This window comes from Scleropages formosus, chromosome 2 (genome assembly GCF_900964775.1).
Source record: "Scleropages formosus chromosome 2, fSclFor1.1, whole genome shotgun sequence".
Taxonomy (NCBI): domain Eukaryota; kingdom Metazoa; phylum Chordata; class Actinopteri; order Osteoglossiformes; family Osteoglossidae; genus Scleropages; species Scleropages formosus.
Window position 1 is genome coordinate 35,173,719 of NC_041807.1, and position 25,185 is coordinate 35,198,903.

A 25,185-nucleotide genomic window follows, 5' to 3' on the forward strand; every position below is an offset into this window, starting at 1 on the left:
AATCCTCACAAGCAGACATCCCCCCTCCACCCCCGCACAGTCACACCGTCACATACACACAGACACACAGACACACAGACACAGACACACACACACACACACACACACACACACACACACACACACACCCCGCCCCCTCTCCCCGCCCCCGGTCTTTCCCACTCCCTGGTTTGCTGGCTTCTATTTACTTCTGTGCGAATGTTGCGGCCCTCCCCTCGCTCGCTCTGCATCTCTCCTCCCCTCGCTCCCTCAAAACCAGCAGGCTGCTATCCGAGCCCGACCGCCTGCTACATGATCTCGTGGAACACGGTGCCCGGCGTCGCTCCATCTCTCCCGCGCCCGAGCTCCTCCAGATCCCGATCTCTCTGACGGGGGGACGGAATGCCTCTGCCGAGGGATTGAACCTTTGTTTCGTTCCCTTTCGCTCCCCCTCCCCCCCTTCCCCTTTCCTAATCTCCCCCCCTCCCCTACCCTGACCCCTGGTCCTTTCTGTGTACCCCGCCCACCCGAAGCCCAGTTCCCCCTCTCCCTGCCCCCTCCCCTCGACAATGTGGCCATGTGTTCGCTGGCTGCACTCCCTCCTCGCTTTGCTGTGCTCCGCCGTGTTGACCTGGGGGCAGAACTGCCCGGCCGGCTGCCTGTGCCCGGACCCCCACACCGTGGACTGCAGCGGCCGCGAACTGACCCGCCTGCCGGACTCCATCCCGCTGGACGTGCGCCGCCTCCTGCTGTCCGACAACGGGATCCCCTGGATCCCCTCCGACTTCCTGGTGCTCTACAGCGACCTGGTGTACCTGGACCTGCGCAACAACTCGCTGTCGCAGATCGAGCCGGGCACCCTGAGCACCTCCTCCCGCTTGGTCTTCCTGGACCTCAGCTGCAACAACCTGACGGAGATCCGCTCGGGCACCTTCCGCGACTCGCGCAGCCTCATCAAGCTGCGGCTGGGTAACAACACCTTCCTGAGCGTGGTGAGCAAGGACGCCTTCCTTGGCCTCACGTCCCTGCGCGAGCTCGAGCTCGAATGGAATGGCCTGTCCTGCCTGGATGTGGGGGTGCTCAGCCAGCTGCCCTCGCTTCGGGTCGTCCGCCTGGAGGGCAACCCCTGGGTGTGCAACTGCAGGTTTGCCAAACTCTTCACGTGGCTGATGGAAAACAGGCAGAAGCTTCCAAGCGGTGAGTATCGTGGACAGCCTGTGACCGTTTGATGCTCCTTTCTTCCTTCCACGATGACACGTTTTACCGAATCCCGCCATTGTCACGCACCTCTCGCACCCTGTCATGCGACCGCACGGGTTCCCCATGAATTCGTCATGCCCGGTGCCAAGTACACCTTCTCGTGCTCAACGAGGGCGCTGTGCGTGTGCTGCTCTCTGAGCCTTCCGGGAGACACCGCACACGATACCACGGGATCTCCTTCGCACGGGTCCCGCTACAGCCCTGCGTCGCTCTCCAGCCGGTCGGGGCCCGTTCCGGGGATGTACCGGGCGTTCTGCGCCCGTGCCCCGTGCGGCTCAATTCCCAGCCCGCCTGTCTCGCGCCGGTTCCTCAGGATCAGTTCACTGGCTAATCCCTCCTCTGTAAGCAGTGGTGCGAAAAGGATGCTGCTGCTGTTACCATGAAGCATCACGATGACGATCCGCTTCCCCTGGCCATCGTGTTTCTGCTTCAGTAACCCAGACGGCAGCGTCCTTTTGCCGGGTCACCATTCTGCTGCTTCAGTCCACGCACGTCCTAAATGTGTGAATTGTCAAAAACAAAGGATGTGGAGTGCATTACAATAACCCCACTATTATGTACGGATGGCTAAATTCATATTAAGCATCGGGTGCATTGTTTTGACTACTGTACACATAATTCATCTGGGGAAGGTGTTTGGAAGGTGGAGAAATTTTCATTTCTCCCTCGTCTCTATTTTTAAAAATACTTTACGGCTTCGGTCTGACAAAGTCCTCCGTAACAGTCTTGAATTCAGATCGCTTAGTTTGTTATTTCGTCCAGCAGGTCGCGTGAAAGAAATACGCAATAGCGTTTAGGTATTTGTTGGCTGATGAGTGACCAAAGCCTGTGATATTGCCATGAAGTCTTGTGGTGAAAGGCAAGGTGTGGTGGGAAAGTTTAACAGGGGATTTCATGCGAGCCCCCCCTCCTCAGCCGAACAGTATATTTAGGATAAGTGCGCCGCACAAAAATCCCCCACTGTGCCTTTTATTTCCATATTAATACATGCCTTTAGCATGTGTACTCTGAATTTAGTCTTCTAGAGTATTGTTTCAGTGGCATAAATAATTTGTGTGCAGATTTTAACTCTCATAAGTAGTAGGTTGCAATAGTTTCATATAGTAAATACAGTATCTGCTAAAAGACTTACAGAGGACACTTAACAGCACTGTAGTTAAGGGCACAGACTCAAACTCTGAAAGTCCCTCGGTCCCAAGAAAGTCCTGCTTTTTATTACTAATAATAATAACTGCAGTAATGTAGTGAATCACATTGCCATGTGAATGAAATTCTGCTTCCTAGATTATTCATGGTCAAAGCTTCAAGGTTTGCATTCAAAAAAGAAGCAAAAACACGCTTTTTATTATTTAAAGTCCTCAACAAAAAGGTTAAATGCATATTTTTGCATCTTCTCAAAAAGAGTGTATGCACATGTGGAAAAATCAGCTTTTCTCTTGGCGGATGAACTGAAGCAAGAAAAAACAGTTGAAAGTCATGCTCCAGACCTTTTAATTTCCCAAGTTGTTGATAGAAAACGAAACAAGTATAGAATCCATCTAGTTCGTATCAGCTGCTACATATTCATGAGGATTTACCTTATCTACAGAGTCCATTTCCTTTTTTTTTCCCTAATGTGAATCAGGAAAGTTCAGACATCATGGGAATTTCTTTTATATAATTCAAATGAGAGTAGCATCATCAGGACCAGGGTCAGGCCTCTTAATCAGCCAAGCCTGGTCTACATTAGGGACTGGAGACCTTGGGGGTCCATCATCTGCAGTGGAATGAGAAAATAAGATAATAAAGTAAAAACAAGAAATAAAATGTAAATGATCTAATAAACTGTCTTTTGGATTTACATGTTATATTGGTGTGAAAATATGAACTATAAACAATCACCTGATGACACGCTCACCCTTCACCCAAATCAGTGTCTGTATATAGATGGACCCAATTCGTTTGCACGGGTGCCGCTTAATATGTGAAATGAAAAATCTTAAATAAGGCAGCAAGTGAAATGTGCATTTGAAAAGCAACCAAAAGCCTGATTACGTTTAAAATGTAGTTCACAATTAGAGGTCTCTTTAACGAAGTGTCATGCTAGGATTTTTTTTTAAATCCAGGTCACAAATATAATGTATGATGATGCTTAGGACTGCATGTGTCCTGAGTTAGGGTTAGGGTTAGGGTTAAGGTTGGGGTTAGAGTTAGGGGTTAGGGTTAGGGTTAAGGTTGGGGTTAGGGTTAAGGGTTAGGGTTAGGGTTAAGGTTGGGGTTAAGGTTAGGGTTAAGGTTGGGGTTAGGGTTAAGGGTTAGGGTTAGGGTTAAGGTTGGGGTTAGGGTTAAGGGTTAGGGTTAGGGTTAAGGTTAGGGTTAAGGGTTAGGGTTAGGGTTAAGGTTGGGGTTAGGGTTAAGGGTTAGGGTTAGGGTTAAGGTTGGGGTTAGGGTTAAGGGTTAGGGTTAGGGTTAAGGTTAGGGTTAAGGGTTAGGGTTAAGGTTGGGGTTAGGGTTAAGGGTTAGGGTTAAGGTTGGGGTTAGGGTTAAGGGTTAGGGTTAAGGTTAGGGTTAGGGTTAAGGGTTAGGGTTAAGGTTGGGGTTAGTCCTTTAGTGTGCAGTTGTGTAACTCTGACACACATTGGTTGCACTGGTGTAAACGTCGTAAACCAGTGGAGGAAACCCAGCCGCGGTCCCTTCGAACCGTGAGCAGTGTCCCACCAGGCTCTGCAGATACAACGTCCTTCACGAGTCCGCGGCGCCTGGAAGATTGACAGGTCCTGACCTAAAGCGCCGACTGCGCCGCAGCCAGTTTCCAAGCTTAAGTTGATCCGTTTCCACTGATTAATATTTCAGTTTTCGCTGCTCTTCTCGAAATAATACTTTCAAAAATAACACGGTGACCTTCAAGGACAAAGCTGACATTTGAAGGGTCTTTGGTTTGAGGGCATGTTGCCAAGAATGTTATTTACTTAGCGGATGCTTTTCCAATAAGCCACTTGCACTTGTTTATACTTCTGCACTTTTTCCCATTTGTACAGTTGGATATTTTATTGCTTCAGTTTCAAGGGTACAGTACAGCTCCTTCCACTGAGCCGTTTGCTGTTGCTCCTCCTCGTTGTCTCTTAGAAATGCTGATTGAGACAAAACATGGGTCCTTCTGCAATTGCAAAACTAATTTTAATCACGTAAAGAACGCATTCATCTTTTTGTTTCGTATAGATCTCACATTTATTGTTATGTTTTAAGAATTTTAAAGGAAAAAAAAACACTGTTGACATCCTTCTGTTAGTACAAGCACCGATTTATGTTTCAGCGATGCCGGTAACCTTGGTTAAAGACACTGACGTGTGATCTAATGGTTGCCCATCCAAGTCCCAGGTGGGGGATCTTTGGCCAAGGTGCTCAGCCTCAAGAAAATTATCTTGCTGTAAAAACTGGCCAAATGTTGAGCTGCACTGGGTAAGAGTGTCAGCTAAACAATGCAATGATAATAAAAATACGATTTTATATAAGAAATCATAAGTGGATTATAGCGGGTTCTTTATTTTAGCCAGGGGCCCGGCCCACATGCACAGCTTAGCGGAATGAGATTCTCTAAATACAGTATCAGCGCCCGCGTACTTTTTCTTACACGTTTTCATCAACCCAACGTGAAGCAGAGTGTTGACATAAACAATAGGATGTGTCAGACCCCCCAGGATAAAGAAAAAATCTCGTGCCCGATGCTCAGGTCTGCGATCGTTTTGCACCCTACGTATGGCGCTACGAAGTAAATATGTCTGTCTGCATGGCGAACATATTCATACGCGCTCCGCGGCTCACTCGATGCATTAACCGCCCTACTCCAACTCGCAGTATAAAGTCAATTTCCACATTGTTCCATTTTTAAGCGATCGAATGCGAAAGCACTCAGTCACACCCATTTGTTCTGCATTTTGGAGAGCGCTGAAGAGGCGGTGTGAAAAGGGGCATGTTTGCGTAACACGAATATGTGGGTCCATCAAGCTTGGACTTGTTTAACGGGAGATGACTGGTCCTGGGCTGCTTCCAGCGTGCGAGCGAGAGCGGCTTACCGTAGTTTGTGCGTGGACGGCGGGGGGTGACGACTCCCTTCGTTCCTCGGAAAGGCTGTTCTCGCCGAGGGAGGAGTCACCGATGAAGGGCGTAGCGAAAGGTGCCTACATTCCGTTCCAGCTGTTTTAACACCGCAACCAGTTTCCACCGATCGCGACGCTTCTGGAAGGTTCCTCTTCGTACAGTCAGATAACGGTGCGTCGTTTATTCCCAAATTCCAAATGCCGGAGATTAAACGGTAGAACTCCCAGCAAATCAGCTCACCTTGGAAGTGCAGTAATAAAGAAGGCCGTGCTGAGCGTTACATTGCTCCAGCACCCTTCCCTTGGCCGTTCTTAATACCGAAAACACGTGCATCGCGCATTGTTATCGTTATTGGTTCGCGTACTGGGATGGCCCGATAAACCCCCGTTTGCGTGATGAGCCAGCGAATGCCATCAGCTAGCTAAGAGCCGGATTCATCTCTTAAGCCCAAACTCAACTTCTGAGTCACTGAGGACTGCATTCGGCCGTGCTGCTACTTGAGTCTGATTCAGTGAATTCAATTTACCATATTGCCTGAATAATTGTACTGATTCTTAATCTGTTTCGCTTCAGTTCGGCAGATGGCCGTGTTTTTAAGGCCTATTGGTTGTTTATTTTGATCAGTCATGTTTTCTTTTTTTTTTTTTTTTTTTTTTTTTTTTTTTTCTGGCTGAAAAATGTAAAACCCGGCTTTGCTTAGGTTTAGTGTATGCTTCTTGCAAGCCGTCTGTTTCAGGATTTACGGAGCAATGAATTAGAGCCCCTGTCCGTAATTCCTCTGCCATTTCGAAAGCAGCTGAATTAAAGATATAAAAGCAATTGCCTGAGTCAAGAAGTGATACCACAAATGAATAGCAATTGGAAAATATCCATCCATCAAGCAATTTTCACTAACTGCTTATCCAGCCTGGCTTCTGGTGATCTAGAGCTAATCGCTGAAAGCATACGGCTCATGGCCCAAGACGCGATTCAAATCGAGGGCTATTTAGGGTCCCAAATCCGATTCACTTCATTTTACCTTCATAAAGTGCTCTTCTCGGCGAAGTGACACAGAGTGCAGAGCAACTGAGTCAATACAGTGGTAAATGATGAAAGAAATCATAGAGGCTCAAATGTTGATTTGCTAGCATTCAGTTCATAAGCGAGCCAAAAGGCAACTGAGGAGAGGAAAACAAAAAAACTCCATGATCAAGGAGACAGGAGAACAGTAAACCTAGTTCCAGTGGCTGCCCACGCCTGCTCAGCATCTGCAGCGTTACAGTGAGTCTGTGTGGGGAGTATCAATAGCTAAGACGTGCAGATCAATGAAGAATTTCTCTGGATACATTCACCGTAGCAGCTTGTTTTTGGAAGCAGAGTAGCTGAAGGAAACCCACACAGATACTGGGAGAGCTTCACGCACATGCTCCTAAACTCCAAACCATTTGCTTAGATTCTCGTTTCGACTTAACTTGCCCAACCCTTAACCGTTACTACGTAGAGTGCAAGTCAAAAGTTTGAGTGCACGTTGCTGGAAACTGGTATTTGATCACATTCGGCACTTAATTAACAAAGCAAGGAAATAAATCGCCGTATCGTCTCATTTCTTCTGCAGCAGATCTCAGAGATGTAGGACACTTGTGGGTTGGTTTACTTTGATTCTTCTCTCCAGTTTATCCCATAAAAGTAGCAACCGGATTGCTCAGGTTTAGTCAAATTTTTTGACAGGTACTGTATTTGTGCCTTACGGTAGAGTGCTCCTTGATACTCAATACAAGAATTGTCAGTATCCTTACTGGTGTTATTTTACACTGCAAATACCTTACTATTACAGAATAAAGGCTGAACATCCTCGGGATAACAGTGACTTACATTTACATTTATTCATTTCGCATTAATCATTTATTCCTTTAGCTTCATCAGTTGACTAACTGTCTTGATCTGAAAATTGTGAGTGAAGGGTTTCACCAGCCCTCCCAAAGAGACCAACCTGTGATAAAATATTTACACTTGTACTACCCCCCACGGGGCTTTTTACGCTGCTCGCGGTGCTGTTCTGCTTCCTCCAAGGTACATTGCGGTATATTTGACAGGTAAGGCTGCAGCAGCCTGGTTTCCTCTCTCACTCACACCTTCATCCTGTACCACTTTTGGCCTCAGTCATTCTTTCTTCTTCTCCTATACAAAACCCTAACCCTGCACTCTCGTTCCTTCCCTCGTTGCCCTTGGGTTCCCCCGATTTTAAGCTGGATTTGGTAACTGTACATCGTTGCTCCACTTGCCCAGCACTTTGCATATCTGTCACCTTCCTTTTGGGTTTCCTACAGCCCATAGTAATACGTTCTCGGCACCGAGCTCACACTCGTACTTATGGCACGCTCAGCTTTCCTGTACATGTCCAGCCCTTACGGATCCCGCACAGCTCGCTGCTTCAAGCAGGACCTCGTGACTGAATTCCACCTTGTCCCTCCCGCACCTAATGCTCGTCTACCTCCGCAGCTTGACGTGGTCCATGATCCTACTCACGAAAGTGAAAAAAAAAACAGCTACTTATTTCAAGTACACACCGTCATCCTTAAATAACTACCCTCAGCACTGATTCCACAGCTCATGATGCAAACCTCTGCTTTTACTCACAGACGGTAAAGAAGGCTAAAGCATTACTTATTGTCTCGGGCTGCTGACTGTCCAGCGTGGTACAGTCTAATGCCCATCTCTCTGTGGGTAAATTACTCCGGAGAGGATCTCCCTGTTCCCTTAGACTAATTTATAATCAGTGCTCCCTGAACCAATTCCAGCATCTCATTACACTGCTGCTTTACACTCAGTGGTGTCCATCTTGGTTGAAAACCCCAGGGCCCTTTTTTGGCATCATACATTAAAGATTCAAGAGTTTATTGTCATATGTACAGTAAACAGTCTGTTACACCATACAATGAAATTCTCACTCTGTGAATCCTCCCAGCAGCTTATGGCATAAATTATAAACACATAAGGAAAAATAGACACGAGACATAAATTACAAATTTACAAAATAACTATTAGTGCAAAAGCAAGAGACAGAATTATGTACATATATAAAGTGTGCAGTGCATGTAAACATGGAAGACGTGCATGTGGGTAGATTGGGTCCAAGTTGTATGCAGAGGTGGTCTGTAGTCTCTGATCTTATTTGCAAAGAGCCTTTCCGCTTCTGTGTGCCTACAGAAAAGCTGTATTTTTCCTAACAGTGGGAATCCCATCTATGACACCCGGCGCCGAATCAAGCCAAACCCTTGTACCTCCCTTCTGCAAACTAATTTTTCGTTAATCCGCAACTTTTTGCTTGGCTTCCAACTCAAAATTCCATCCTCAGCATCTTCACCTCACTGCTATCTGGGTCTCATATCTCAGCTTTCACTGGTTCGACTGTGGATTCCCCATTATCCAGGCAATCTCATTACCCTCACATTACCCACCAGGAACCGCCGCGGTACACGGCTTATGTGACCACAACACACAAAGCTACGTTATTGCTTCGGCAGTCACGACGAAGCCCAGAGCACAAGCGGGATCATCACACGGTGAACCGTCACGGTTTAACGGAAAGTGAACCGGTTTCCACCACGTGATGAAAGCAGCATCTGAACACACTATGGTTGCTACCAGCATGGACGTTGACAGGTTGTTCATTACATTTCCAGTGCCTCATCATCAGGGCCACTAGTATTTCATATGATGTGCATAGTCTACACACCAGAAGCTGGATCCTTTTACAGTGATATTTAACTGCAATGTGCTTTATTTATGGGGGTGCGGTGGCGCAGTGGGTTGGACCACAGTCCTGCTCTCCAGTGGGTCTGGGGTTCAGGTCCCCCTTGGGGTGCCTTGCGACGGACTGGCGTCCCGTCCTGGGTGTGTCCCCTCCCCCTCCAGCCTTACGCCCTGTGTTGCCGGGTAGGCTCCGGTTCCCCGTGACCCCGTATGGGACAAGCGGTTCTGAAAATGTGTGTGTGTGTGTGTGCTTTATTTACCTCTGTTTATACACATAAATCCCACCACCAAGATCACCATGTTTTCAAACCAGAGGACTTCATAGCACTGGTGAGATGTCTGTCTCACAAGCATCCCTGTTGGCTTTAGGACACCTTTTCCTGACTGTACAGTCCATTTTGCCTTGTAGAATTTCCCCCGCAAACACACTTTACCACCACGCTGTTCACCCCCACATTTAATTCTACCCCAAACAACCAATGTCATCAACCGCTTGACCCAAGCAGGGTCACGACAACACAGGGTGCAAGGCCAAAGGGGAGAAGACACACCCAGGACAGGACACCGTTCTCTCGGAAGGCACCCGAGCAGGACTCGAACCCCAGACCCACCACACAGCAGGCACTAGCCAAACCCACCGCACCGCTACGCTCCCCTTTCAACTGTGCCTTTTTATGTCAATTGCAATTCCTTAACCACAGACTGTTGACGTGGTGTTATGAACGCAATCCCATTTCCAGTGCAAAGACAGCAGACAAGCAATCGCACAAATAAAACTTATTTGTTTTTTATTTATTTGTAGTAAAGATTCAAAATTGGTTGTCACGGAGCTCTGCTGCAATCATATTGAAGAGCGAACCAAAAAAAAAAAGAAAATTCCTAATTAGCCAGAATTAGACAGCCAAGATTCGTAGGAAACCTCAATAGCATTTCTGCAAATGTGAGCATATGTGCATAATTATAATTAAAACATATAATGTATATTAAGAGCAGATGACAGAGTATGACTAATCCAGATGGCTGGAATGAGATGTATGGGGGGTTGCAGCAGATGGCTTTATCACCCTGCAGAACCTGGGTGGTGACATTTAAAAATGGGTTCTCGGTGGCAGATCCTCGAACGGAGCACAGACAACAGGCACTCGTGAAACAGAACAGTTGCGCTACGGTATGGGTGACGCTCTGAAACGTATCGAAGCTTCATCACTGACTAACTATAGCGGCATGGCTAAAAGTGAGGGTCCACGTAGCTGGGAGAGACGGTTTCTGCCAAAGAGACTTACAGCCTTAAGCTGCATAAAGTTGTTACTCATTCAGATGGGTCATTTTTACCCTGTCCGTTTAGGGTTAGTACCTCGCTCAAGGGTACGACAGCAAGAGTTTGGATTTGAACCTGCGAGCCCCTACCTGTTGTGGAAATTTTCAAAGAAATTCTATGAAAAAATAAAAATGCGGCAGCTGGAATGGACATGGTGTGGACTTTGACATCTAAATTAGATTTTTTTTCTGGTGTGTCTCATATTCTTATTACTATGATGATGTTTTCCTTTACTCCAACGTAACGTGAATTGCAATTAGTCTTAGAAGAACAGAGACACCTGAGCCCTTGAAGAATTTAACAGACGCACACACACAGTCCGAACCGCTCGTCCCATTGGGGGTCACGGGGAGACGGAGCCTAACCCAGCAACACAGGGCGTAAGGCTGGAGGGGAGGGGACACACTCAGGACGAGACGCCAGTCCATCAGAAGGCACCCCAAGCGGGACTCGAACCTCCGACCCGCCGGAGAGCAGGACCCGGCCAAGCTTGCTGCGCCACCGCACCCCCTCAATTTCATATTATATTATATTTTATTTCTATATTTACTTTTTTATTTTTTCATATAGGCCATATTAAATCATTGATATTATTGCTCCAGGGCATAATTTCAGCTGAATACTTGGAATTTTCTAGCTTTCTGCTGTTGTAGTTATAATATGTTCATTCATCCATTTTCACTAGCTGCTTGTCCTGGTCAGGCTTTGTGTGTGTGTGTGTGTGTGTGTGTGTGTGTGTGTGTGTGTGCATTTGTATTGATGTAATTCATATTTATTTATTTAAACCCAAGTAAGAAATACCGGCTAATGAAGATGTGTTGTTCTACATTCCTCTTAGTTCTTTAATCTAGTGACCACGTCAGCATGAACAGAGCAGATTTGCTTTCCTGACTCCTTTAGTTTTTTACATTTCAAGCCATTTCCCTGTTGGCAGCACTCACCCCAAGAGGCTGGAAACCAGAGCGAAATTACATTTAATTGTTATCTAAGGCAACAGCTGAGGTCTTCCAGTCTCACGGCTTGTCTGAAGGAAACACCTGCGCATGTAAAGATGCGGCGCAGATGAAGTACCGCGCTCTAGGGTACGACGTCAGCGCAGCACGAGGACCCTCCTGGTTTTCGGTGAGAAGCTGCTGCTCACAAGTACACTTCCTTCCTCGCACACAGTCCCCGGCGAAGGACACTGTTTTTGCGGCAACCGCCGAGCTGAAAACGAGCGCGCTCATTTGCATGCGCTGTACAACTGCCGAGGCGCTTCTAGCTTCCAGCCAAAATTCGACACCCTCCGAACGCCCTCAAAAAAATGGCACCGACCAATAGTTATTTACAAAAGAACAAAAAAGTCCCTGTCCAAAGCAGCTGTTGTTCCGTTGCAAAAATCGAGCAAGAGTTTTTTCCATATGTAATTATGGTCCAGGATAGTGTGCCCTGGGGAATTGTGGGAAGGAAACAAGCTGCAGGTGTGTGGAGGCAGCTGTCAAATGGCTCCGGGTCCACCTAAAATGACTTGTGTGAATTATTCAGGGGGGAAACCGGTGTAAACATGATACAGCCCTGTCTGGGTTAAGAAGAAACAAATGTCATGATTAATTCAGCGCAACACCGAACCAGATCCTGGTGACAACATACCTCTAACCAGAACCACCGCGGACCTCGTAACGGCGAGGCACTTGGCGGAAGGGCCCGGGCTGGCAGGAGCCCCGCTGGCACTTCGGCCAGAGGCCGGATTCGCCAAAGTCAGAGCGTCCGAGAGCCAAACTTGAGGATAAATCACCTTCGGGATGTAAGGTGCCGTAGATCCAAAGGGTGATCGGGGCTGTGGCCTTCCGTGCGTCAGGTTGCTGCTTTAAATCACAGGTCCTTCTGATGCCTTGAAGAAGGTCTTTAACTTGACAGGGGTGTTATTAAAATAGACACTGTCTGAAAGAACTTGTCCCACGAGGGGGTCGCAGGGAGGCAGAGCCTAACCCGGCAACCCAGGGCGCAAGACTGGAGGGGGAGGGGACACACCCAGGACGGGACGCCAGTCCATCGCAAGGCACCCCAAGCGGGACTCGAACCCCCGACATGGTGGAGAGCAGGACCCAGTCAAACCCGGTGCGCCACCACACACTCCCTTACTTAATAATATGTGGAGTATATATTAAGTATGTATGATGTAATGTAAATACAGTATATCTATATATATAGTATATGAAATTATGTATAAGTATATACAGAAATTAAATTATTTACCTGATACCTTCCTCAAAGGGGACTTTTAGGCTTTTACTCAAAACCGTTTACACTGATTTACCCATTTATGCTGATGGGTCATTTTTACTACATCACTTCAGGGTAAGTACCTTGATCAGGGCACTACAGCAGGAGGTGGGATCCAAACCAGGAACCTTTGCATGTACGAGGTGATGACTATTCTATGTGCTGCTGCTAAAAAAGAAGTCAGTAAAATACATATATATACACATACATACACACTTTCAGAACCGCTTGTCCCATACGGGGTCGCGGGGAACCAGAGCCTACCCAGCAACACAGGGCGAAAGGCCGGAGGGGGAGGGGACACACCCAGGACGGGACACCAGTCCATCACAAGGCACCCCAAGCGGGACTTGAACCCCAGACCCACCGGAGAGCAGGACTGCGGTCCAACCCACCACCGGAGAGCAGGACTGCGGTCCAACCCACTGCACCACTACACCCCCCATGTCAGTAAAATATAAATGTGCAAACTGTGATGTTGCAAAAGATGTAAAAAAGTAGAAAGAAAATTATGCATGTGTGACAAATGTTTATTGTTAGTTTTTTCATCAAAAATGAAAGCAAAATATGCATACTCATTAGTATAATTCAGAGCAAAAAGCAAATATTAAAATGCTTAAAAATGGCGTTTTTGAATATGACGTAGGGTACGTTCGTGACGGATTAGAACGAAACGCACTGTTTGATCAGCAGCTCTGCTGATTCTTGTGGCTTATTGTGTGTGTGTGTGTGTGTGTGTGTGTGTGTGCGCGCGCAGGTCTTGAAACCACTCCTGTGTGAAACTGTGACACACAGAAATCCTGGCCACGCTGTTCAGTTGGGTAACCCCCTCCCCCCGCCGCCGCTGCCGCCGTTGCCGCCGCCCACCCCTGTTGGGACAGATACGAACAGCGGAGGAGGCTGTAGTCGCCGAAGCCCCGGCCGGTGGGAAACCCCTCCTGCTCCGAGTGACTCACGTAGCCGACCCCCCGCCCCCTCTGGGGGCCACGCAAAAAGGCTGCCGATGATGTCAGCGTGCTTCTGGCAGACGGCGGAGGCCTCGTGCACACCTCAAATTAGAACACATACTAGGCAACGTGCAGCATGTACCGAGTGCGGGGCGTTAGCACATGCGTGATGCGTGTTGTTTTATTTCCATGACAGCTGCGTCGGGTCCCCGCAGCACAGAGTTTGCGTTACACCGATGATCTGCTTTGAATCGCGGAGTAAACAAATATGCATTTTGTGACAGGTACTAGTCGCGTTGCTCTTACGGAGCAAGTACGTGGCGCAGTGGTTAGAGTCCCACCCTTAGGACTCAAGGAATCCAGGTTTGAATCCCAGTTCCTGCTCTAGTACCTTTGATCAAGGTACTTATCCTGAAATGATACAATGAAAATTACTCTGCTGGGTAAATCAGTGTAAGCAGCTTTGGAGAAAAGCGTCAGCCAGAAGAATATAAATACTGAATGTCGCAGCGGGGCTTGTTTTTCGAACGCCGACATTTTCAAGCATCGACCTGTAGAAGTGAGGTGTGCGTCGAAACAATATGTAGATGAAACGACAGATGGCGAAGGACAAATTTGGGAAGCTGTAAGGAGCTCGGGAGGGAAATGACCCAAACGTGCAGGTGTGCGTACATCATTTACTCTGCAGCAGCCGGACGAACTGCGTAACCCAATGAGTTCCACCCAAGTGGCGCGCGGTTGCCGCGGATAATTATCTGCACTTTTTGCCGCACCGCAGCAACTGCGCATCGCTTCCAGCGTGGCGGAGCGATAATTTTTCCGACGAACGATGAATTTTTCCTTATTTGCTCTTGCTCTCTGTGCTGAGACGGTGAGTGATCCTCAAGGACACAAAGAATGAGCTCTTTTTGCCCCCAGCTGCCCCTCCTCTAAGATTCAACTCCAAGAGCCTCACGAGGTCCCTGTGAGTGCGAGGTGAACTTTTTCCACAAGATATGTGTGTGTGTGTGTGTGTGTGCAACTGCAAGCACGGCTGTCTAAGCTCAAGTCGGACCATTCAAGGTACTCTAGTAGCGTGGCCCAGAAATGTAAGAGCGATACCTTCCGTTGGCAAAGATCGATCTAGGCCTCTAGATGGAATTCCTCCCAAAAAAACCACCAGACTCTTACAGTCCAAAATGTCCAAAATTTAATTTTAAATAAATGGTTTATGCAAATTGCCCAAGTGCTGAATACGCCCCGGTAATGGATGGTTCTGAGAGCGCTTCATTAATCGAACTAGTCTTTTTTAGGGTGTCAAAAACCTTGCGGTGTTTCAGCAAACCGCTTCAGTATTTGAACAAATTTATGCTGGACCATGGGGTCAGACACGGAAAATATTCATAGTTTGTCGGGGTTTTAAATCTTTTTAATTTAAGAAGTTTGGTATTTATTTCCATGCTGGGAATCAGTAGACATAATGGTGCGCGTGAATCAAACGGTAATATAACAATAGTAATTATAATCTTACATATCCAGCCATTTCCATTAACTGCTTCTCCTGATCGGTACCGCAGTGGTCCAGACCCTATCCTGGAATCACCAAGTGCAAGACTAGGGGGGAACACACCCTAGACAGGATCTCAGCCCATCGCAGGGTGTAAGGTAATATAATGGTATGGCTATAATACAGTATATATTTGCTAATATTCTCCTGTAGCTTATTAATATTACTAATACTACTACTAATTATACTAAAAATGTTTTATTATACTAATGATATAATAGTAACATACTAATAAGCTAATTTCTATTGTAGTGAGTTCACTAATGTGAAAACTGTTGTCTTCATTTTGCCTTTATTATATTTTTCCCTGCTTAAGCCATGTACACCACTCCAGATGTGATCCAGTGCTAAGTGAGTATCATGCAAATGTAAATATATTGCATAATTTGACTGGGAATCTAATATAGATGGCAAGGCGAAATCTAATTAATTACTGTGATGCAGCGGCAGAGTACGCTTAGCAAATCGGTTTTATTAGACTGATAGAGAGTATCGGTGCCGACCATCTGCCGCGCCGTGTCTGTGCCGGTAATGCAGGAAGTCCTTCGCGTGCGAGAACCGAAGCGCTTACCCAAGTGCAAATTAAACGAATGGTTGCGTGCGCGTGTCCTGCCGAGCGATATCGGCGACTGGTATTAGGGAGCGTTGAGGAGTATTATGTACGAGATGATTTATGTAACGGGTGCCCGGCGGAACCTCTGCAAGTCACGTTGATGTGCATCTGTGTGGATTAAGGCTCTAATCTCTGGCCTTCGTGTCATAGGGGAGCGCAGGGTCTCGATTGTGAGAAAAACAAGCGAAGGAAAAGAAGCCGTGAACATTGTTAGAGCAAATCCCTTTTCAGTGCCTTTTTCAGTGAAATAAATACCCAACCGTTGCTGAGATTGCCATTTATGTAGGTATGAATACGCGAGTGTTGAATTACAAGCAGACAGAATACATGTTTTTGCTCTCTTTCTTATTAAATAAAAAGTGATAATTAATAACAGTATCAAAAATGAGTGATACAATTAATATGTTCTTTTTGTCTTCCCTTGCAAGTTTTTGGGCTGTGGGAGAGCAGGGAGAACACGTGAAGTTCACAGAGACTAGCTGGATTCAAACCTAGATCTAGGAGCAGTGAGGGACCGGTGCTGTCGTGGGATAAAAGAAAAATCTTGCACCGCTTTTGTTTGCATTTCTTTATTAGCAGTGAAATCTGTTCATGGGTGGATCTGAGGATCAACAAGAGAACAAAAAACAGCACATCCTTATAAACGTTTAGGGTGTTCCTACAGGAACCAATCAGGTTTTGACACACATATGCGGGTTCAAGAGTTAATAAGATGTGAGCATCAAGTACATGCCGTTACTGAGACATGGAGCATCAACCCCATGCCCTGTAGGTAGATACAGAGACATGGAGCATCAACCCCATGCCCTGTAGGTCATAAGTGAGACATGGAGAACACCCCATTTCAGCAGTTTTGCTCTGCCAGTCTGTACTGTGCATTGGCCTGGTGATGCTCCCACCATACAGTAGTGCTGCATTTCGATTCATATTCGATAACATTTTATACTGGTTCCACACATCGGTGGAAGACCGGTGAACACATCCTTGGTTTCCTTGTACTCTGGGCTTTGTGCTCCGTCTTCATCCTGCCAATGTAATCATTTTCCTGACCAGTGTTAATGGGACAAGCGGTTCAGATAGTGTGTGTGTGTGTGTGTGTGTGTGTGTGTGTGTGTGTGTGTGTGTGTGTGTGTGTGTGTGTTAATCCAGGACCCCAAAGTCAAAGCTGCACTAAAGCTGCATGAGTCCAGAACCCATAATCAGATGACATATAGACACACTAATGGCCCTGGCACGATCCCTAAGAGGCACCAGGTGTGTATTCCATTGTAATGATATATGACGCAGTAATAACACTGTGAAACACACAATGCAAATGTTATCTCGAGAACTTTCTGAAGAGGCCATAAATTATTCAGCATTACGCTGTCAGAGTTTCCCAGGATGGATCGTTTTTTTTTTTTCAGAAAAGCTCAGATGAATCTATTAGCTGGTGCAAATTGTTGCATAAATATAAATTGAAGGCATGAATCAAATTTTAAAGCGATTAAATGAATTGATAAATAGTGAACCTCACCAGTTTTTTTTTTTTTTTCTCATCTGCAAATATATGTTATGTGCACATTATTGAATTTGTCGCAACACTGGGAAACCGGAGCACTGTGCTGCACATACCGTAGTACGCATCACGAGAACAGTATGGAAGGACATCCTGGGGTATTTTGTGAAAGATCAGCCGGCGAATTTCATACGTGAGCTCAACCAGGACTGGGTTTATATTTAGGAGAACCGAGGCGATCACCTCAGCCTCGAAATTTTGGGGCACTGAATTTTGCTGCTGATATCGAACAATGAATCGTAATCCTTGGAAAAATTAACAAAACCCCGGTTAATAATGAAGAAATCGTTTTATTATGTAAAAACTCCATGATGCATCACCGCTCTGTGTCTTTTAAACGTCGCAATGTTGTAGGTGACATTTTCCATTAAACAAACTGTGGCTGTACACAGTAAACAGTGTATTCCCTCAACAAACTTCAGTCTTGTAAATAAAGTTGTTAAACCATGATTTTGTGCAAATGTAATGTTCACATACATAAATAATGAAGTAAAAATAAGTTATTTATAAATGCAAATTTGATTTTCCCTTCTTCATGATCTAGTTAAATTGTTTTTTATTATTATTATTATTATTATTATTATTATTATTATTATTATTATGTAACTCATAATAATAAGTTTTTATTTGATTTATTTTTTTAATTAATTATCCATATGTAAAATGAAAATAATTTCTTTCTCATATAGTTATGAATGTACTTGAGACAGCAGGAGGCGTAATGTGAGTGACGGAGAGAGTGTGTGTGTTCCACTGATGTACGGATGAGTGACCCAGTATAAGTAGTGCAAAACCCAGTGTTGGTTTCCTCTGGATGCTCTGGTTTCCTCCCACAGTCCAAAGACATGCTGTTCAGGTTCCCCCATAGTGTATGAGTGACAGAGAGAGTGTGTTCCACTGATGTATGAATGAGTGATCCGTTGTAAGTAGTGTATCTAGCAGTGTAAGTTACCTTGGTGAATAAGGTGTGTGGGCTGATAACACTACATAGAGTTCACTGGAAGTTGCTTTGGAGAAAAGTGTCTGCTAAATAAATAAATGTATATGTAAATGTAGTGGTTAAAGCTGCTGTCTTGCACTCAAAAGAACAAGGTTGAACTTTCCCAGCTGTCGTAGTACCTTTGATTAAGGTACTTACCATGACTAGTATTGGTACGGTAAAATGCACCGCAACTCTGCCCTGGACAAGCAGTTATTGAATGGATGGACGAGTGTGGATGGTTCACATTCCATTAAATCACACAGTGTTCCAAACCTCCCAGAAGGCTTAGCTCTGTCCTCAGCGAGTGTGATGGGTAGCCAGCTACTCCTGAAATGAATCCCAGATTAAGAGTTAGATTTATAAAGAAAACGACACCATTTTCCTCCACTCAGACCAGGTCTCCAAAGTGACCCCCAGATACACACTGTCCAACAGGGGACTCAGAACCACACACTGGCCCTTGGACATTGTTTCTCTCATTGGGGTTACGCTTCGGCACTCGATGGCCTCCACTTACCGCTGTAGTGTACTGCGCTGCACCGTGCTGCCAGCATCAGCTAGGGTCTTATTTCATCCTGCATTTATAGCTGTCATTGCTGCTCGGCTCACTGCCTAGCATTGATTTTTTCACCAGGTCTTAGTAAGCTGAAACTCAGAAATGATACCTCCCCTTGGACAAGGGCCTCTACGTGCCTGCACCCGCTCCCCGCTGGTCCGCCGCCGCTGTGGACATAATGGAAACAATGTGGTGTCGGTCCGAGACAGGTTCGTCCTTGGACATCTGAGATCGATTACCTACAGCCCTGCTTCGTGGCCCTGAGTGCCGAGGAGCTCAGAGGATGAGTGAGTGAAGGGCTCTCGGAACTGACGTGCTGGAGGTGATGAATTTGAAAGTGCTTCGGTGGAAACCTTAGAAGGTCTTGATTATTTCTGATTCTGCCTACTGAATTTGCATCTGACCCTGTAGATTTTTGGCACGATTCCCCATCTTTTGCATTCATTCCTTTCGCTGATGCTTTTTACCAAAATGACTTACAGTAATAAACTACTTAAAATGATTTGCTCATGTATACGGCTGGGTAATTTTCACTCTATCAGTTCGCCGTAAGTACCTTGACCAAGGGCGCTACAGCAAGAGGTGGGATTGGACCCCGAATCCTTTCTCTGGAAAGCAGAACCTCCAGCCCCTACACCACGTACTGTCCCTTTCATGGGTTTCCTTGGTTTTCCTTGCACCACCCTACGTGAGTGTATGTCACAGGTGGCTAAGTATCTACTAGTTTTGTTAGCATCCCAGCTAGGTCGTGATCCTTACTTGCACCCTACTCCTGCTAACACAGGCCCTCGCATGCCCCATCCAGAGGATATAGGAGATGCTGACAAATGAATTCCCACACAAGATGCCTCATGAGGTTTGAATACAGGCATTGTACACTGTGTAACCATGGTAACCTTCCAGCCTGCTGACATGCCTTGCTGACCATCCTCCGTTTCCCATCCCCCCACACAGGAATAGAGGGCATGGAGTGCTCCCTCCCCACCAATGGCCGCAGGGTGGCTCTGAACCAGCTATCGAAGGACAGCTTTCGCAAGTGCCAGGAGACCCTGACGCTCACGGACTATCTGATCGTCATCTTCTCCGGCGTGGCCGTCTCGGTGGCAGCCATCGTGGCCAGCTTCTTCCTGGCCTCCACAGTGCACTGCTTCCAGCGCTGGAGCAAGGCCAGCAAGGCAGACGACGAGGAGAGCGACGGCTGAGCGTGGGCGGCCTCACCCCCCCGTGAGCGAACGAGGCAATCCCAGAATGCTCTTACCATGTGAAATCCCACACGCCGCGTTGGCCCTTCCATCACATCAGGCGCAGACGGACGCGTTAGAAAAGGGCCGAACATGGTTCTTAGGACGCTTGGGCTGTCTGAGATGGTTCCCGCACGTAATTCATCGAGCCAGGCCTTAAGAAACAAACTGCCGGGGAGAGATTACCCAACACCCTGCCGGCCCCCCGACCCCCCAACAGAGCCTTCCCACAATTCCTCACACTTTAGCCATGGACAGTGAACTCACGTACAAAACATGCGCTTGTTTAGGCTGCAGAGCGGCACCACGCAAAACACGTAGCAATGCAAAAATTATTTGCCGCGTTGGACTCATTAATTTGCAAATTCCGTGGAAGAACATCCGTATGGGAACTGGTTGCGTTGAAGCAAGGATGGGGGGAAATCGATTCTTTCCAATGAGTGCCAGATTGTGTTGCGCTTTTTTTTTCATTTTGTCAAATTTTTTCTCAACTGAAGCTACCTCTGCATCTCCTGCTCTACCGACAAAAACAAAGATACAGAGTAGTTGAGCGCGCTGTTGCAACTGGTCTACCAGAAAAGTGGTCCACAGTTTGGCAACGCGCATTCAGATCCTCCCTCTTACGATGCTCCACTTGTTGAATCCGCATTGTTAAATTTACGATAAATTTATCATAACCGCAATAAATCAGTGCAGGCATTTGGGCTTAAAACTACACAATCAACACTTTGAGGTTCCTTTTAATGAAAATAGATACAAACTGCAGGGCTGTCAGATAGCTTTACACAAATGTTATCCGACTTTTGATCCTGTGTTGTTGCGCTGCGAAATTTTGGTTGGTTATTTTTTTAACCATTCAATAACGAATAATACGTTCGACATTTACTCCAACGTTCTGCCGTGGACTTTGAGACGGACCGGTTCCGAAGGAGATTGTATTCATTCCATCAATGTGTGCTGCCTTGCAAACCTGGGGGATTTCACATAGTAACAGTACCGGAACGTCGATCCTTGGACTTACAAACCCTGTCGGAATTGAATTTTGCTATTGCAATTATAGAAGAGGACTTCCTTTCTGTCGCTTCCCCACTTCCAAAGCGCGTGGCAGTCATGGAGTCTTTGATTTCCAAAGAGTAAAGCTGTTCTTCTTCTGCTTAGGGGTTGCCGAACTAAATGGTGTCTTAGTCACATAGATGTTGTCCTTGGTGTCTCGACTCGAGCCGTCGTGTTATTGAACTCTAAAGCTGCAAAAGCATAACGCAAAAGCCATTCGTGCAGAAGCAGGTCTCACCTCTCGTCAACAGCCCTTGGTGTCTACGTTTAAATTTCGAGCTGCTCTCTACCCGCCATTTGTTTTGCAACCCCTAAATGATAGAATTAGGCTCAGAAATATAGTGAACGTCCAGGTACATGTTTGCTGTAACTTACAGTGCTGGTATCAACTTATCATCGCGTGTCTACAGTGTCCACGGTGTCTAATAGTCAGGTAGACGGCTGTTTCTGTATCAATAAAGATAATCAAGGTATGTCAGTATGTTACGTATTTCTGTTGATGATATCCAACAACTGTGAAGTTGCAGTGGAAACAATGTACCTCTAATTCAGATCTGAATTTTCCATCTTTGTTGGGTGGTCATTAGTATTCGGCATTTTTTTGGGCATTACCCAATAGGAATCGTCTCCTTTTGCACCCATTAATATGTGTTATTGAAAATTATGGCTAAAAAGATTGCTACAGACTGCTTTATTTCTCATGTAACTTTTCTTTTACAGAAATTCCTGTATGCATATTTGTATTTCCTCATTTCCTTATCGGGGGGCTCCATTTTTCGGTCTCTAATTGCTTCTTCATTTTCATGGGTAATAGTGAAGAATCAAGTGGGAATCCTTTTGTATTTCAGGTAATTAACTATAGGCCCCTCAAAGTCCCCCAGCCGCGTGTGCCGTACGTGTTGGTTTCATGCCAGATTCCTCACATTTCTTGGGAATATTTTAGGATATTGTCATATTGTCAGTTTTTTTTTTCTTTTTTTGAGAAAGGTACATTTTCAGAAGCACTCAGACAAGTCGAACCATTAAAGTACATCATGAAATATTTACAAAGAATGAATTGGGGGAGGGTTGCTTGACAAAAGCCCGTAAAAACAGCGAGAATTGTAAGCGACGCTGAAACAGTCGAAACCCAGTAGCCAGCTCAGTCCTGTATCCGAGGGAGAGCGGGTAGCCGAGTGGTTACAGAGGGGTACATCCCCTCGAACCCTTGACCGAGGCACTCAACACAAACTGCTTCCGTACAAACATTCAGCTATAAAACTGGGTTAAGCGTACATTTGTAAAGTATGTCAGTGACTTTGGACAAACGCGTCTGTCGAGCAAATAAATAATCATCCAGGGGTAAACAAGTGTGTCCATGTGGAAAGAGTAGTCTTCATGGCCCTCCATCATCCATTGTGGCCGAGGAGAGTAGCAGGCCTCCAGCCCCCTGTAAACCAGTAGCACTTTGAACCATAACCCTCTGAACGAGAAGTCTGAAGCCCCTTCTGGCCATCATTACAAACTGATTTATATTATCCAATAAATGTGAAAATATCAACCAAAAAAAAGGAACATAAAACCAGCGAAAATTTTTCCAGAGGTCTGCAAATGAGAATCCATTTACTATATTTCTACTTCTGATTGCCAAATTAATTGGCGTTTGCGAAACAGCTTACAGCACCGCAACAATAAAATGTGGCGTACTCCTGTCTGATTTCGAGGAAAGCGTTCGGTTGTCTAGCTACCCAAATGCACATCTCCAAATGAAAATGGGCCTCCACTCGGATTTTAAAAAATAACCGTTAAGTATTGCGCTCAATCGGTCGATTAAAGCTCAGAAATACTTTATTAAACCATTTGGCGACATCCTGTCTAGTAAGCGCTGGTGCAAATAATAATTACATTTATTTCACTTACGAGCAAACAAAATAATAACGTTTATTTTCTGTCACAATGCCATTTATTGTTACTTGCCCTTAAAATCTACTGCGCAGAGGAGTTTGCAAATGTCGACAGCCGAAACACCTGCATCGTGACTGCATCCGCAGACCTAGCTTCACAGTAAGGATAACGACAAAAGGAAATATTTTATACTCTTCCTGTTTATACCAAAATATTCTTCCTTCTTGCTGAAGTGGACACACATCCCTGTAACTATGCTTTAAAAAAGAATATAAACACTGTAAGACTGAAGTATATATGTATATGTATATGTTTAGTTATAAAATTTAAAATGACAAAAATAAATTTTTTTAAAGATACATTTCCATTTCTTGTGTTTGATAAGACAGGCAGGTGGAAATCCTAACTGTATTATAACACTGATTATGAATATGTCTCCGCTGTGGGGTGGAATTTATCATTTTTAGAAAAGGGATGGCACAGCGGGGAGTCCTGGTGCCTCGCAGCTCCTGGAACCTGGGTTTAAACCTGGCTCAGTCGGTGAGGGGTTTTCCCCATGTCTGCAGAGGTTTCCTCTAGGTGCTCTGGTTTCCTCCCACAGTCCAAAGACATGTGTTTCAGGAGAGCTGGTGACTCTAAATTGCCTTCTGTGTGTGTTCCAGTGAAGGAGTGTATGTGATTGCCTGTGATGGACTGATGTCCCAACCAGGGAATCTTCCGCCTTGTTACCTGTGCTTACAGGATAGATTTTGGACCACCGCGGCCCTGCATTGCACAAGCAGTTATTGATCCTGGATGGATTTTAGCAAAAGGAAAGGAGTTAAATGTTGCAGAAAAAGACACTCCCTGCCCCAAGGTTAGGTATATGTGTGTCTGCTGGTCTCACTGTTCGGCTTGGTCATCTCATTTTTTCACGGTTGCTTCCACATCGTCATTATTGTTTTCACAGGCTACGGGACTTAGGACATGGCTTCACGGTTACTTTGCGCACTGACATTGTCCGGTTTCCGAACCTCCGCTTCTCACCGCGGCAAGGGGTCTGGTGACTCGGGGATGGAACGTCATTCTTATGTGTGTGAGTGGGAGGTCCCCGTGATGAACTGGAACCCGGTGAATCTCCGGATCCGTGATGCTTGCTGGCAGAAGTGCTGTGGACAATGAACATGTGGATATGCACACACACACACACCATCTGAACCGCTTGACTCATACGGGATCACGGGAAGCCGGAGCCTAACCCAGCAACACAGGGCGTAAGGCTGGAGGGGAGGGGACACACCCAGGACGGGATGCCAGTCCGTTACAGGGCACTCCAAGTGGGACTCGAACCCCAGACCCACCGGAAAGCAGGACCCAGTCCAACCCACTGCACAACCACGCCACCCCATGTGGATATGTGGAGTATTAAATAATAACCATCCCGCATCTGTCTACTTCCTTTTTACTGCTCTTCTTTAATGCCACCCAAGTTGACTGTGAACTCAAAAGGGTAAATAAACATGATGAGCTGGTTGTATTGTGGTGTAACACCGGAACCAGGGACCAAACACCAGTTCACACGTTCTGTTATTGCATCAGTGTTTCTGCTACCATAAATGAACTGGTCATCCACTTATATAAATAAGTAAAATGTATCAAAGCCTTCTTACTCCCCTTGGATTTACAGCACAGTTCGAAAAACAAAGCGAGCGGAGGGGAGGGTCGAGAGTACCAGAGAAAGGCAGGTGCTGCATTGTCAGCATTGATGAAATCAGAAAGACAACATGTGGTCTGCTGGTGCCACGGGGCCCGTGCATTCAGAAAGCCAACGTTAAGGTGACCGCACACGCACGGCTCGAGAAAACCAGTTTATGAATAAAAGATGCCGTGCCGTGAGTGACGGGTCTGTTTGCTCATGACTTTTACGCCTTCCGCGTGAAATTCAGACGTCAGAATCCGCCGATGAGGTTGGGTCACCTGATGACTCGACGTCGATTCGAATCCTTCAGAACCCAGTTTGTTTTCGGCCCGGCTGCGACCGCGACGGCTTAAGAATTAGCGGCACGCTAAGGGAGCGTGTGGAAATAGCGGTGCTGTCTGAAAACTGAAAACACGCACATGGTAGACATGTGAAACATATTACGTAAGAATATCACCCTGCATTTTAAAATGTGATATGAAAGATTAAGATCGCGGGA

At 46.1% G+C, this 25,185-nt stretch overlaps 1 protein-coding gene across 1 annotated transcript; it reads left to right on the forward strand.

Moving 5' to 3' along the window:
- Nucleotides 1-512: 512 nt before the first annotated feature.
- LOC108933488 (leucine-rich repeat-containing protein 38-like) lies at nucleotides 513-23,251 on the forward strand. The gene is made up of 2 exons (XM_018750586.2): nucleotides 513-1,176; nucleotides 19,785-23,251. Exons 1-2 carry the CDS (start codon nucleotides 549-551, stop codon nucleotides 20,030-20,032), a joined length of 876 nt encoding a protein of 291 aa, XP_018606102.2. The 5' UTR covers nucleotides 513-548; the 3' UTR covers nucleotides 20,033-23,251.
- The last annotated feature ends 1,934 nt before the right edge of the window (nucleotides 23,252-25,185 follow it).